Source organism: Phycodurus eques, chromosome 16 (assembly GCF_024500275.1).
Source record: "Phycodurus eques isolate BA_2022a chromosome 16, UOR_Pequ_1.1, whole genome shotgun sequence".
NCBI classification, from domain to species: Eukaryota; Metazoa; Chordata; class Actinopteri; order Syngnathiformes; family Syngnathidae; genus Phycodurus; species Phycodurus eques.
In genome coordinates, this window is record NC_084540.1 from 11,164,871 (window position 1) to 11,179,167 (window position 14,297).

The 14,297-nt window shown below is 40.7% G+C and overlaps 1 protein-coding gene across 13 annotated transcripts in view; it reads left to right on the plus strand.

Annotated features, from left to right (window-relative positions):
* Positions 1-14,297, plus strand: part of mapk8ip3 (mitogen-activated protein kinase 8 interacting protein 3) — a 35,425-nt gene that overhangs the window by 13,306 nt on the left and 7,822 nt on the right. For 5 of the 13 annotated variants that reach the window (XM_061700645.1, XM_061700648.1, XM_061700651.1 and 2 more), the window contains 17 exons: positions 417-428; positions 907-924; positions 1,702-1,759; positions 2,109-2,261; positions 2,848-2,905; positions 3,568-3,719; positions 5,638-5,694; positions 5,772-5,942; positions 6,928-7,087; positions 8,198-8,248; positions 8,965-9,054; positions 9,904-10,059; positions 10,975-11,197; positions 12,193-12,390; positions 12,501-12,684; positions 12,756-12,875; positions 13,210-13,290. In XM_061700645.1, coding sequence (XP_061556629.1) covers positions 417-428; positions 907-924; positions 1,702-1,759; positions 2,109-2,261; positions 2,848-2,905; positions 3,568-3,719; positions 5,638-5,694; positions 5,772-5,942; positions 6,928-7,087; positions 8,198-8,248; positions 8,965-9,054; positions 9,904-10,059; positions 10,975-11,197; positions 12,193-12,390; positions 12,501-12,684; positions 12,756-12,875; positions 13,210-13,290 — 1,942 coding nt within the window. The remainder of the gene's footprint in view (positions 1-416; positions 429-906; positions 925-1,701; positions 1,760-2,108; positions 2,262-2,847; positions 2,906-3,567; positions 3,720-5,637; positions 5,695-5,771; positions 5,943-6,927; positions 7,088-8,197; positions 8,249-8,964; positions 9,055-9,903; positions 10,060-10,974; positions 11,198-12,192; positions 12,391-12,500; positions 12,685-12,755; positions 12,876-13,209; positions 13,291-14,297) is intronic. The other 8 variants (XM_061700650.1, XM_061700654.1, XM_061700653.1 and 5 more) reach the window with 3 other exon arrangements.

Here is a 14,297-nt window from a genome sequence, read left to right on the forward strand (position 1 = left end):
TTGAGGGAAATACGAGTTGAGGCATATGTGTGTGAATGCATTTGACATGGCATGGCTGAGGCTGGAATACGCTCTGCGGCCGCAGCTCAGCAGCTCACGCGTCACTGTAGTCTTCCTCAGATCCTCTGACTGGCAGTCTCTGTAATCCATGCTGCTTATTTCATTTACGCCTTTAATTTCGTTGATTATTTCTGGCTTGTGCAGAGGCACCATGCCCTGTAAGAGACATGAAAAAAGGCAGCAAAGTTGTTTCAAAAAAGCTTTCCCCCCCCCCCCCCTCAGTCTTGAAGCAACCTATTTCGTTGCAATTATTTTTTCATTTTAATGTCAACATTGAAGGAAGTGGTTATATTCTGTTAATCTCCCACTCTTTTTCTTTTGTCCCCTTTTTGTGCTTCTGCCGGTGACACCCATAGGCGAGTTCTCAGGTGTGTATTAAAACATTATAATTATTATCTTATCTTTCTCTTGCTGCTCTGCAAATGCCCAGTCTCTCAAAAAGTAGCTATTCATTTCTACTTGAAAATCAGAACAAATGCTTGATAAGGTTTAAGTGTAACAGTTATATTCTCCTCCAATAATTATAAAGAACCACACATTTTAAAATTGGCGTTTAATTTTGGTATGTATTATTAAATAAAATATATTGTGAATATGCTTTTGATTATTTCTTTTGATAATGTTATATTATTAATATATTTTTTTTTAAATACCCTGCTTTTCCCCGGTTCTGTTCAAGGTTCAGGAGACAGATGTGTATTTGATGTTCTAATTCTTTAACCGTCCATATCTAAATTTGATAAATGCTCACCAGCATCTTCTCTCTCCAACCTTTCTCTCCCGTTTTCTTCTCTATCCATCATCTTTCCTTCTTCTGGCTTCGCTCTCTTCTTCTTTTGCCTCCAGTCCGAGATGATTTCTTTGGTAAGGTGCCCTTGCCTTAACAATTTGCTTCAGCTCACATTCGCTTGTTATGTCATTTTTACTGGGCTGATAGCACACTTGTAATACTTGTTGTGTGGCTTTATTGTTTTGGTTTGTTTTTGACACATTTTGCCACCTTTGCATTTAAATACAGTTTGTTTACTTCAGCCAGCAGCGTTAATACTTAGTTGAACTTTCGAAAAACCAAATTACAAAAGAATGTATCATATTATTGTTTTACACATATTTTCTTTAATGAAATTAACTTTATGTGTATCCATTTGACAATGTGTTTTAGCCTTTTTTAAAACAATGTTACTTCAGATGTTCAGTGATGTAGTTTCACAGTTTGTCCTGTTTTAGTTTACCCGCCTTTTCTTTATTAGTTTATGTTCTCACTAGTTTTCTTTCCACGGCCAATTGTTTGCTTAAAACCTGTATTGGTTGTGTTTGGCTTGTGTTGCATTTCCCTGCAGCTCGTTCGATCAACATGCTTGCTTGGTGAACCACAACAGTGATGAACCCCGATTTTGTGAATGCCAGGAAATACTTACTTCCCCCAAATTGTAGCACCTCTCAATCAGTAAAGATATAAAATGTTTATTTTCCTCCGGGATTTATTTATTATTATTTACCCAATATTCAACAGCAATACTCTGGGGAGAGTTTTAATCATTTATCCTACTAAAGGTTCATGCAGAAAGATTGGAAATGCTTGTGATTTTACCACCCAAATACATGTGGTGGTGTGATGAGTAACAAAGGTGTGTGTTTCAGGGATGGGCAAGGAAGTGGAGAACCTGCTGACAGAGAACAAACAGCTCCTAGAGACCAAGTAAGAAACATGGAATTGCCTCATGTTCGACAGTCAGCATTATGGGCCGATTTTTCATTTCGGCGCCACAAAAATACACTACTCTCAAAAATGGAGTGATATTGCGTGTACACCTTTTGGGTCAATCTAAAATGCACTACGCTGTAATTTCAAACACAATTTAAAAAGTATTTCATGAATGAAGATCCTTGTTTTATTCATATTCCAATTGTAAAGTAGCTTCTACATTCTGATTTTAGGTTTGTCCCTCGTCTGCATCCCATTTTAAAACCACAAGCGATATTTTTCCATTAGATTCAAATGTGCGGTTATGGAATGACTTCAAGTTCCTCTCCGTTTCACTTCGCAGAAACGCTCTCAACATTGTAAAAGACGATCTTATTGCCAAAGTGGACGAGCTGTCCAGTGAGCATGAGGTGCTACGGGAGGAGCTGGAGGCCGTGAGGCAGTCCAAGAACAAGGTGGACGCCAGAGTCAAGGAGCTGGAAGAAGAACTACGGAGGTGAAAATGATTGTGAACTAATATGAATCTTAAGAAGGAATATTGTTGGACAGACGATTGTAAGTACTGTCCACGCGTTCTCCCCTGCAACTCAGTACTTCTTACGTATACCTTTACGTAAATACATATACAGTACCAGTTTAGAACGTTAATACATGCCTTAAAGACTCAAAAACAAATTGATCATAGCAATGGAAACTGAAAAGAGTAACATCTTGTAAAAGTTTGTTCTGTCTGAGTTTAAGCACCACGGGACAAAACATCTCTATTGTGTAGATCACCTGTGATGATCCCCAGTGATTTCATCACCAAAACGTCAATGTTATTTTCTTCCACTGTCGAGCAGAACTTATGTAAATGTATAGTTTAAAAAATAAAAAAATCTGCACAATATAATGCTGATTGACACTGTCAGAGAGAGAGTGTAAAACTGCACTACTGCATCTCGAGAGCTGTTAGTAATATTTCCCTTGTTATGTAGCAAATAGCATAAGCATACGTTATTCAAAATACTTATTTCCTGCCTAGTTACCAAGCCGTTGCCATGTAGTACACGTCAAAAACTGTTTCTGTATTTGGGCTGCAGGTTAAGAGCAGAGGCTCTCGGTGCATCTCGGGACTCCAAGGATGAAGGAAATGATGATGTGAGTCCTTATTTCTCACTATACACCTGCGCTAATAATATCCAACAGAAAAAAATAATGTCGCTGTCAAATATCTAAGGTAATCCTACTACAATCACTAAATGTTGAAGTATAGACTTTTCCACCCCTTTGCTCTGCCTTATTTTCAACATTGAGTATAATGTAGCATTGAAGACTGAGTGAGAATGTTATCTAACATGTACAAACAATTCGGGCAAAAGTTAAATAATTGATAATTGAACTGCAATACAATGTAAAGTGACTGCGATGATGTCGGATGTGGTGGTGTGTGCACTTGCTCCAACGAGCAGAGTTTAAATAGTATGTGTGTCCTTGTTTTGGAGCCCTATGACCTAACGATAGTCAAATGTAAGTGATGAGTGATCACAATAATTGTAGTAATTTAATCATCCATTCGCTTTCTCGACCACTTTCCCTCATTAAAGTCGTGAATGAGCTGAATCGTTTCCCAGCTGACCTTGGGCGAGAGGCATATACACAAAGAACCAGTCATGCTCACATTCACAACTATGGACATCAATTAACCAAACATGCATTTTTGGGGGAAATGGAGAAAACCTACGGAAGCAGGGCAAGAACATACAAACTGGCGTATGTAAATATTTGCTTCACTCCCCAAACAACTGCCACTTGTCGCCCAGTTTTCATCACCCATACAAGATGGCGACATGACCATGACCCAGAGGCGGCGGTTTACCCGGGTTGAGATGGCGAGGGTGTTGATGGAGAGGAACCAGTACAAGGAGAGGCTGATGGAGCTGCAGGAGGCTGTGCGGTGGACAGAGATGATCAGGTATGTAGAGCAAAGAAGACGCAAAAATAGTGATACTGTTTGCTGCGAGGGGCCATCATAGACATAATTCAAAATGACCTCTCTCACGCACTACCCAAGAAAATCTGTTGTGTGCGTGTGAAAGCATTTCAGTAGTGTTTGAGAGGTCTGGAAGGAAGTCGGATTGATGTCCCCCACGGCCGCTCATATTTTGCACTGTGATGCTACGTTCACACCGGACGCGAAACAAACGTTTGCCTTGCGTCCCTCGCACGGGTTTGATTGCGGGAGTGATTATACACACTGAATGCGGATTTGCTTCATTTGCGCCACATTGATATGCTCCTCCCACCTCGGTCCTCTTCAGCGGCGCGTCCAACGACGGTGTGCTGTGAGCGGCCACGGCCAGCACGAAAAGTCACCCCGGCTGGTTCCTTTGATTTCCGACGCTCCTAGTTTGGCTCCCCTTTCCAGCTCCGACGAAGCGCTTTGAGCGGCCACGGCAGCCAGCGGGACATCCCGTCTCCGAGGCTGGCCCTTTGCTCACCATTCTCGAAGCTGATTGACTGCCGTGACTTGTAGTTCAAATTTCCCAACCCGAACAAATGAGGGAAGAATCAAATTTTCACGTGTTCACCCCACACGCGTCGGATCATACCTGTCATACGCGTCGTCGTCCGCCACGGAACCGTGTGCCGTTTCACGCAAACTGCATTGACTTCATATGTAACAACATCATGTGAATAGTTGGATTTGAGTCTATTGTAAACAAAGCTTTACACTCAGATAAGCTCAAGCAGTGGAACCTCTGAGGTTAAACAGGAGGCCAGTCCAGTCTGAATTTGACATAAACATTTAAGTGTAATGTGGTTCCAAAGTTGCACAAAAATCCATAACCGAAGCATGCATCTCTTGGCACAAGAGCTCAGCATATCTTGTGAGCCATCTTAAGAATTTACTTTTCAAGTGTGTTTACAGTTTAGATTCTGATAAATGCTGACTTATTCATAATGTGGATTTTTCGCAAAGTGGGAAAGCATCTCTGTCCGGGCTCCTCAAGTTCGATATGACTAAATGAACAATAATTCAACATTAATAATAAAAAGGAACAGAATGTGTGTGCAGCTGAAGATGAGTTGCATGAAGGTTTTATGGGAGCAAGCAGTAATCTCTCCACAGACGCACACACGTTCAAGTTGATTCCACGTTTTTACATTTTTCTATTAACTGCGACTGACTTTTTTTTTTTTTTTTTTTTTTTAATTTAAACTGTTGTATGACAGTTAAAGTTAAAAACAATAAAAAGTGAAAGGCATGAAGTCTTCATGCTAAGTGACTCACTAATTCCCTTCTCCATACTACTTGTTTATCACTCATCATTATTTATTGTTTAGCTATTGTTGAAGTTTTCTTTTGTTTTAAGATTACCAGTAGTTAATTTTGTATCTTTCTATAACAATATGACAGCGAAGAAGTTTAGAATGTTACTTAAACATTGCTTTTACAGTGTTCTCCTGCTATTCCCAGGGGATCGTGGCCGAGCCTTGCCACGAGTGGTTAAAATACGCGAGTAACTGATGCTACCCTAAAAAGATTTATAATTGCCTATAGATGCCACAAGTACGACAAGTAACAGCACATCAACTCGTTTGTAGATTCATTGGCACCAAGATGCCACGAGATGGTGCCAAATCATTATATTAGACAAGGCTACCTTGAGCAGAAAACAACAAATAGGTCACTTTTTCAGCCGATAAAGGATCTGCGAATATGAGTGCCACACTGTATTGTAAATATAGGTTAACGATGGATACAATCATTATTTCTAATAGGGAAAATTATTTCCAAGTCTGAAAAAAACCTGGAATAGACTTCCGTTCAACTTTTAAACGTCCACTTTACTTCCCATTAATGTCCATGTATATTGTCCCACCCCCAGGGCTTCCCGCGAGAGTCCTGCAATCCAGGAGAAAAAGAAGTCTACCATCTGGCAGTTGTAAGTTTCTGATTTAAACAAAATCGCCTGCCACCCAGAATGGGAAACAAACTTACAATATCTCTGCATCCCTCCAGCTTTGCACGTCTCTTCAGTTCATCGTCCAGTCCTCCGCCTGTCAAGCGTCCGTACTACAGCGTTAACATTCACTACAAGTCGCCCTCACCGGCGGGCTTCCCTCAGCGCCGCAGCCACACCATGTGTCAGATCTCCACCTCCAACCGCACGTTGGAGTTCTTCCCAGAAGAGTGAGCATATGCACACCGGCTGCCTCCCTCTCCGTGTTAACGCCTCGCCGCTTTGCTCGCTTTTGCTGGTTTAAATCTCCTCATGCACGACAAAGACAAAAGAGTTTAAATGACAGTGATCCCCCGTTCATGGCGGGAGTTACATGCGCTGCAGACCCACCCGCAATACAAGAAAACTCTGCGAGATGGTATAAAGCCCATATAAAAAAATATATATTAAAAAAAACAGTTTTATATACTTTAAGCCTCAAAATACTCCTCCCACAAGCTTTAAACTTAATACACACACTTTTCTAAACATATTGCACATGAATTTGAATGCAATGGGAAGAAAATAGAAAATACGTAATAATAATGGAATTAGACATTTGTTTTATAACTTAAGCCTTAAAGTATCAGCGGCAGGCCATGCATTTGGTACCTGGGCCTTCAGTCGGGACTTGCCCGACTTAAGCCACCTTTTAATACCGCCACTATCGCGTCACAATTCGAGAAACCATCAATATTATACCAAAATGCAATACAACGGCACGCAGCTGTGCCAAAGACATTATAGGAAACCATTTCGAATATTTATCTAATAACAAGACAAAAGGATTTTTTAAAAGTTCATAAAAACACAATACCAGAGATGCTGAGAATTAGAATTTTGCTTGTAAATGTAGTCAGAGTGTTTTGGCTAACAGAGAAGGCCTTGTTTGCACTGACGTCCAAACCCTGTAAAAGATCTCTCCCACGAGTTGAATTCACATTGTAACTTATTTAAACACACTTTTGGAACACCTAAATGTATTTCAACACAAAAACCTGTGTATGTTTACCATACCGCAATAGGTGAGCCGTGATATAGCGGGGGATTACTGTATCGTATAAAAGAAGGCGAGCCAAATTGCAATATTTCTTCCAGTCTGTGGCTCGCTGCTGGCTGCCCGCTAACGCTTGGCTCTCTCTCTCCTCGCCCCTTCCACCTGGCCGTTGCTTCCAGACTGGCCAGTAACGGTGTTGCGTCTCTCCTCAGTGACTCGGCACTGTTGGCCCGCCGAGAGCAGCGGCGGGAACAGTACCGGCAAGTGCGCGAGCACATGCGTCGCGACGATGGCATCATGCAGGCCTGTGGCTGGAGTGTTCCGCCACGTTTCAAACAGGTACGCAGGTCACCCCGAAAAAGTAATGATCAAGATGAACTTGCCGTTGCCGCCATAGGAAAAAAACACATACGATTACAGGAAGGAATTATAGTGGAACCTTGGTTTACGGATTGAATTTGTTCCATGATGCCATTCTCAAATCGAAATGTTAGCAAACTGGGGTAATGTTTCCCACTGAAATGACCTGAAATGCAATTAATACATCCAGTTGTAGGACAATGTTATATTTACCTTACTTTGATTGTTGTGTGGTAAGAAAAATGAATAAATAGAGAGATAAAGATAGGTGAAAACATCATTTATTTAACAATGGGTTCGCGAGCAAGCCCTTTAGCCTTTTCGGGTACAGTAATACCCGTGTGGTTACTGCTAGCTGCTAGCTTGAAATGGTCACCACTTCCCACAATGGTGCGCAGCTCTTGCATTGCATTATGGGATGTGGTGGCCGTTTTAGGCAAAAAACAAAGATACCTGAAGCACGTCGTCAATGGTGTTTGTGTGGTGCGAGAAAATGTTCTGAGTCTTCTGCGGCCAAGACTGTTCGTACACCGAAAATAGTGTATAACCCGAGGTAATTGTTCTTTTAAAAATTGTCCATAAACTGAATCGTTCATGAACCGGGTCGTAAACCGAGGTTCCACTATACTATACTAATTAGGGCTGGGTTGTATGACCTTTAGATCAAATCTCCCCCTTTTCCCCCTTCGCTTAGACAAAGCAAATCTCAATGTCATTTGTCCAAGCAACTTTAGCTTGCTTCCCCTTCTGGGTGACAAAAAAAAAAGAGGACCTTGTTTCTCATTCTTACGAGAAAATTTCTCATTAGAATGAGAAACTTTCTCATTTGAATAAAAACACCTTCCTACCAGTTTCATAGCATATTACTTTTGGTAATGAGAGATGAAAATTTACACAAATTACTAGAGCAGGCTATGCCATTCAAGTCCCTTGACAATATGAGAGTGCTGACACTCTTTTTTTCCTCCAACTGAGTGATGTCATCGTGTCAAAATGAAGCACACACTTTGGCAGGCTGGTTGTAGATGTGAAGGGCCAAAGGTCAGAGTGTATTTGGAGGCAGGGGGATCTAACTCTGGTCTCCCACAGGCCGGCGGTCAGACGGACAGCGCTCAGGACAGCCAGCTGAAAAGACAACAGGCAAGTGACAGCAACAGAGTCCGAGCTTGATCGTCCTTTTAACACCCATCCCTACAGCGCTGACCCATGTAACAGGAGAGCCACGGACGCGCCAACTAAAGCGGAGACATCAATATTTCTCATACTAACTGTTGGGTGTTTGATCCATACATACATTCAGTGCCCAGTAGAGAAGAGCAAGTTGTACAAAAAGTATACTGGAGCAATGAACAGCTGGACATTTGCATTAAAAAGTTGAGAAAAGGTCAACTTCAGTCAATCTGTAAAGATTTTTGTTTCATCCTGAAATTTCACCCGAAATACCACAATATCTCAAAGTTTTCACGAGTACATTAGTGTATTTGGTGTTACACCCACTCTAAATCCATGCTATTCATATTATCACCATCTTTATTATACACAGATAGATTTTAGATTTGGGGATATGTGCATCCTCTCGTTCACTCTCAGTCCAGCACAAAGTGAGGAAAGAGGATACAATATGAGTTGTTAATGACACCAAACCCTACAAATGGGTGATTTAAGTGGAATTTTCTCTAATGTCTGCTGTGTATGAAGTGTACATGTATCCAGAATGTAGACAAGCTTAATGTTAGTTAGTTGTTGTTGGGGTTTTTTTTTTATATCCTGGCCAGCAACCCAGAATGTGTATGAAGAGGAACCACACAGCAATTAAATACTTTTTTTCTGGCTGCTTGCTGCCTTTTTCCTTTTAGACTAACAGTGAGAAAGAGGATAATCGCATGAAGAACGTTCCTGTCCCGGTCTACTGTCGCCCCCTGGTCGAGAAAGACCCCAACAGAAAGGTAAGAAATTCTGTTGGTTTTTGTTAGTTTTTTTTTTCTTTTACTTAACTAGACCGAGATGAAATTTACAAAGCGCACTCTGCAGGAGATCAGAGGTTCATAATTGGAGGTAACCTAGGAGATTGATGATAAATCAATCTTCAGTAAGGCTGGACAGCTGTGATAATGGTTGAGAATAATAATAATAATAATATGAAGAATTATACGTACAGCAGTACCTTGATTTTTGTCGAGTTATGAGCCGTCGCTTGGTCGAATGTTTTATTTTTTATTTTATTTTGTTTTGTTTTTGCTTTGCATTGCGAGCCAAAATTTGAATTACAATCGAGATTGAGCTATGCTGCTGTTTGAAAGAAGACCAAAAAAACAAATCTTTAAATATTTGTAATAATATTTTTATTTCATTTATTTAATTTTAGTCTCCTTTATTGTGTTTTATTGTGTTTTTATACAATACAGTGTTATTTTTAATTATTAGAAACACAAAACATTTTTGTGCGTTTTTTTGGGGACGGCTGGAACAGATTAATGACATTTCAATTCACTGTAATGAAGAAAACTGCTCTGCCATATGACTAAATTGAGTTACCGGCTTGGTCACGAAACAAATTAAACATTGAAGTCAAGGTACCACTGTTTTAAGAATACATGAATGTCATTCAGTAGAACGCAGACCTCCATCAAGGCCAAAATGTTATCAAAGGTGGGAAAAAATTTGAAGCGCGGAACTTGTTTTTGTTTGTCAAACAGTTTTTTTCACATACTGGTTCACGGGGAATTATTTAAGATGTTCCACTTCGATTTTTATTAGTTTCAGTGTTAGTGAGCCTGTGTTTGTGCCCGCCTCAGCTGTGGTGTGCAGCCGGAGTGGACCTGACAGGATGGAGAGCCAGCAGCCAGGAGTCAGGACCACTTAAAGCGGTCTCCAATGGCAGCGACCCCCTGCAAGCAGAGGAGAATGAAGGAAGCAAGAAGAGCAACCACAACTCTCCCGAGAAGAGGAAGGTGAGCCTGTGACTGAAGTCGCTTCATAGTAGATTTAAGTACATTTTTCAAATATTTGTACTTGAGTATTTCTTTTTCGGACAACTTTTTAGTTTTTCTCCCTGCATTTGAAAACAGATATCTGTACTCTCGTCTTTGTCAAAATAGGCTTGTTAGTGTTTTCAACCTCCGTGGATGACGTCGCAATGTAAAAAAGACAAACAGAGAGACTGCAGTTGACATCTTGTGGTCTTAAACTGTATGGCAAAAAAAAAAAAACGCAACATGAACCAGGGAGCAACAATGACGACAGCAAAAGATAATAGGGGGAAGATACAGTATTCCCCGTGCATGACCTTATTTCAGAGAATTATTTGGTGTTTTCGGCTACAAGAATGATTTGCGGCAAATGCGTTGTGTTTTTTTGCAATGCTAAAAACCACAAGCTTTTAGCATTCAAAAATTGTCTTGCTAATCTAAAAAAAAAAAACCACATACAGGTACTTTAAAGGTGCATTTCCTCAGTTTTTATTATAGCTAACGTCGCATTTTTTGATCCTCAGTTGTCAACATAGCAAAGCTATGCGATCACATTGTCTTGTTAGCATGAAAGTATGAAAAAACAATAAGCGACATGTAACATGATTTTTTTTTTTTCCTTCATCTCAATACAAGCACTATGCAAGTTAATCAAACGGGGAAATTATTATATGTGCATAAGGTTTTACTTTCCACTGTGCCAAGTTATCGAAAAGTGTATTGTACTGTATAGAACTGGCTGTAAAATGTCATTGTCACTTCTTACTTCTTTACTGAAGTACCTTTCGAAGTCTGTACTATTTTAGTTTTACTTAAGAACCGAAATTGAATCCGAACTTCTACGTTTACCAGTTTATTTTTTTCTTTACACAAATATCTCTCTATTTACTTAAGTAGAGAGTGAGTACTTCTGCCCCCTCTGGTTGCACCTCCAACGCTCCTCTCCTCCTCCAGTCCAAGGAGCTGCAGGAAACAGACACCATGAGCAGCCGTGTTTGGATCCTCACCAGCACCCACTCTGCCAGCAAGGTGGTGATCATCGATGCCAACCAGCCGGGCTCGCTCGTCGACCAATTCAACGTCTGCAACGCTCACGTGCTCTGCATCTCTAGTGTGCCAGGTGAAGATCACACCTCCCGTCATCAGCTGGTGCTTTCCTTATATAGTGGTACCTTGACGTACGAGTTGATTTTGGTCCGTGACCAAGCTCTTAACTCAATTTATTCACATATTAAGCCAGTATGCTCCATTGAAATCGATTTAAATTCCAGCAATCCATTCCCCAAAAATCAGTTAAGTGTTGTGTTTTGAATAAAGAAAATAGCATTTAACATAATAAAATAGAATATAAAGAAATAAACTGGTTTAGTGTAATTACTGTACATTGGGACCAGTCGGAAGTCCCAACAATACAATAACTGTTCGCCTGAGCTGTGTACCTTTAAGGGGCGTGGCCTCATGAGTGACATCAGGAACATGAGCAGTTAGTCTGCGTGAGCGTTTGGGTATGAGTTTTGGTTTACTATAGCTGTTTGTGAGTGTTCTCATTTTGTATTTGTGTTTGACATAAGCACTAATACGTCAAAAATGGAAGAAGTACGAATGAGTAAAAATAGTAGTTAACAGATTAGAAAGAGATTTTAATAGAAAAGGTACAAAATGGTAAAAATGGAAAAGTTGGTAAGGGGTTGTTTAACAGTGGATGCATAGTTACTTTGCATATCTTTTCCTACTCTGATGGATCGCTGTTTGCGTGTTGAATAAATTAAAAGTGAATAATTCCAAAGTGGCCTTGAGGCTTGCCCTTAGGGCCGTATTGTTTTAAGGCGAGAATCCTACATTACTCGACACCTATATTGACAAAACCTATTAGAAATGTGTTTGCGACCTTTGGCTTGTTCCGTTAGGGGTCACGTCAGCAACTCATGATTTGTTTGGAACAGATCTTACGCCAGATGCCCATCCTGACGTAACCCACTCATTTTTTATCCGTCATTTGATATTGGGGCACTGGTTGGGAATTGCATGACTATATAGCTTAAATGTATTTCCTGTCTTTTGCTCACACAGTAAACAGAAAGTGTTTTCATATTTTTGTTTGTGTGCCTAATACAGCTGCCAGTGAGAGCGATTATCCGGCTGGTGAGATCGTGTTGGATCCAGGTGATGGTGGTGCAGGGGGAGGCGAGGACACCGGCAGCGTGGAGGGTATGTTGGCTGGTATCACGCTAGTGGGTTGCGCCACTAACTGCAGTGTTGCCCGTAGCAACTGCTCCTCACGCACTGACACTCCCATAATGGACAAAGGACAAGGTGGGCACATCCTGAATGCTCTTGCATCTTTGTATTAACCGCAGAGAGGTGAGACAGTGTCAGCTCTACCAGGAGTCGTGTTAATTTTTTTTAATGATGTCGTGCTTTAGCACCCGTCGCTCCCCCCGCAAGTGGCAAGATTCACCCGGCCCAGTCTGCTGAGGAGGCCACAGAGGCCACCGAAGTTCCAGAGTCGACATCCAATCACGCAGAACTTGGATCCGCACCTTCAGGACCGTTCACGGAACACGTCTTCACTGATCCGCCGCCTCGTCCAGCGGACGGCCCTGACAGGTAGAATCAAAGTGTGTCAGCGCAGAGACGTCAAGAGGAGACTGAACTCTGCATACTTTCCGTCCACACAGGGCCGCTGGTCAGTCCAAAGAGGAGACGTCAGTACCTCCAGAGATGGAAGATGGTGGTAAAGAGTCCAAGAATTACACCAGCATGGCACCCACCATGTGGCTCGGGGCCCAGAACGGCTGGTAAGTAAGCACGTTATTATATTACAGGGTATACTGTATATATATCAACACAGGGCTTTTCATGCCATTCCTCCAGTGCATTATATATTTGAATCAAAGAAGCTCAGCGAGAGACTAATTTTGGCTTATATGTTGGCCTAATTTATTATACAGTACATCAAACATGAGAAGCTTAGGGAAGGGATGTGATTCGGCAGTGACCAAGTTTTGTATTCTTTTTTTTTTTTTTTTTTTTTATATACACAAAGGTCTTCCACTAGTCTGGCGCCACTGCTCTAATGAACCCTGTGACTAAGAATTTGTGTTTGTATAACTCTTCTCTGTCACCCTCCAGGCTTTATGTCCACTCAGCGGTTGGCAACTGGAAAAATTGTCTCCACTCCATCAAACTCAAAGACTCCGTGCTCAGTCTGGTGTAAGCGCCGCATCATTTCCTTGTTTGGTGGTTTAAAACACCCATGGTGTACAAATGTCCTGTATTTCACCAATGAGTTCCATTTCTGCTCTTTTTTTTTTGGTTTGTTTTGGTTTTCTCAAGTAATTGTTACTGGCACTCACTTCCAATGATATCAATCTGTTTTGGAGCAATCTGTTGATAACAAATTCCCCCCGGAAACGCACCATTTTCATCGCCAAAATCGATACGCTCCCATGATGACCGAATTCTGTACTATACTATAAAGTGGCAATATTTATATTTCCAAACAAGTGTGTGTTGTTCAAGTTGGTATTCTACCTTGTATTGCTATCATATATTGTTGCAGACTCACAGCAACACAACATCACCCAAAGGTTATTGTATGAAAAAACATACAGACTTTTAATATAGGCAACACCGCAAACCACGTTATTTGAATTAGTAAATATGCTCGTATATCAATCTGACATCAGCAGGCTCCCGCCTTTTTTGGATCTTAATGTGAGTGGGCCAAAACAAAACCAAATATGTTATCAAAAAACAAGCCTAAAATTACTACTGAGTGTTTTTTGGAGGATTTTTTTTTTCTGCAGACATTGTTTTTAAAGTCCAGAACTATGGAATACGTGCCCATGTTCACAGCACTAGAGAAGTTCTTTAAGACTTTAATTCTCAATAGGTGGTTCGGGACCCAAAATTGGGTCATGGACAGGTAATAACAAAATGTATAGCATAATAATTCTGACTGTTAAAACTGTTACAGTTTCTTTGGTCTGCAGCCTTCATTACGTTTCCTAAAATAAATAAATAAATAAATAAACTATTGATGTTACACTTTCCTAAAAAGAAGAGATCAGTCTCAAGATATACATTTTTGGACGTGCAGTTATGGTCATCCTCAGTTTCTTAATAAGGTGCTCTGAAAGGCACTTTAAACATTAAAGTATGAGTAGTTATGTTTAAAAGTATATTCATATGCAATATATGTTCTTTATAGTTAGTTT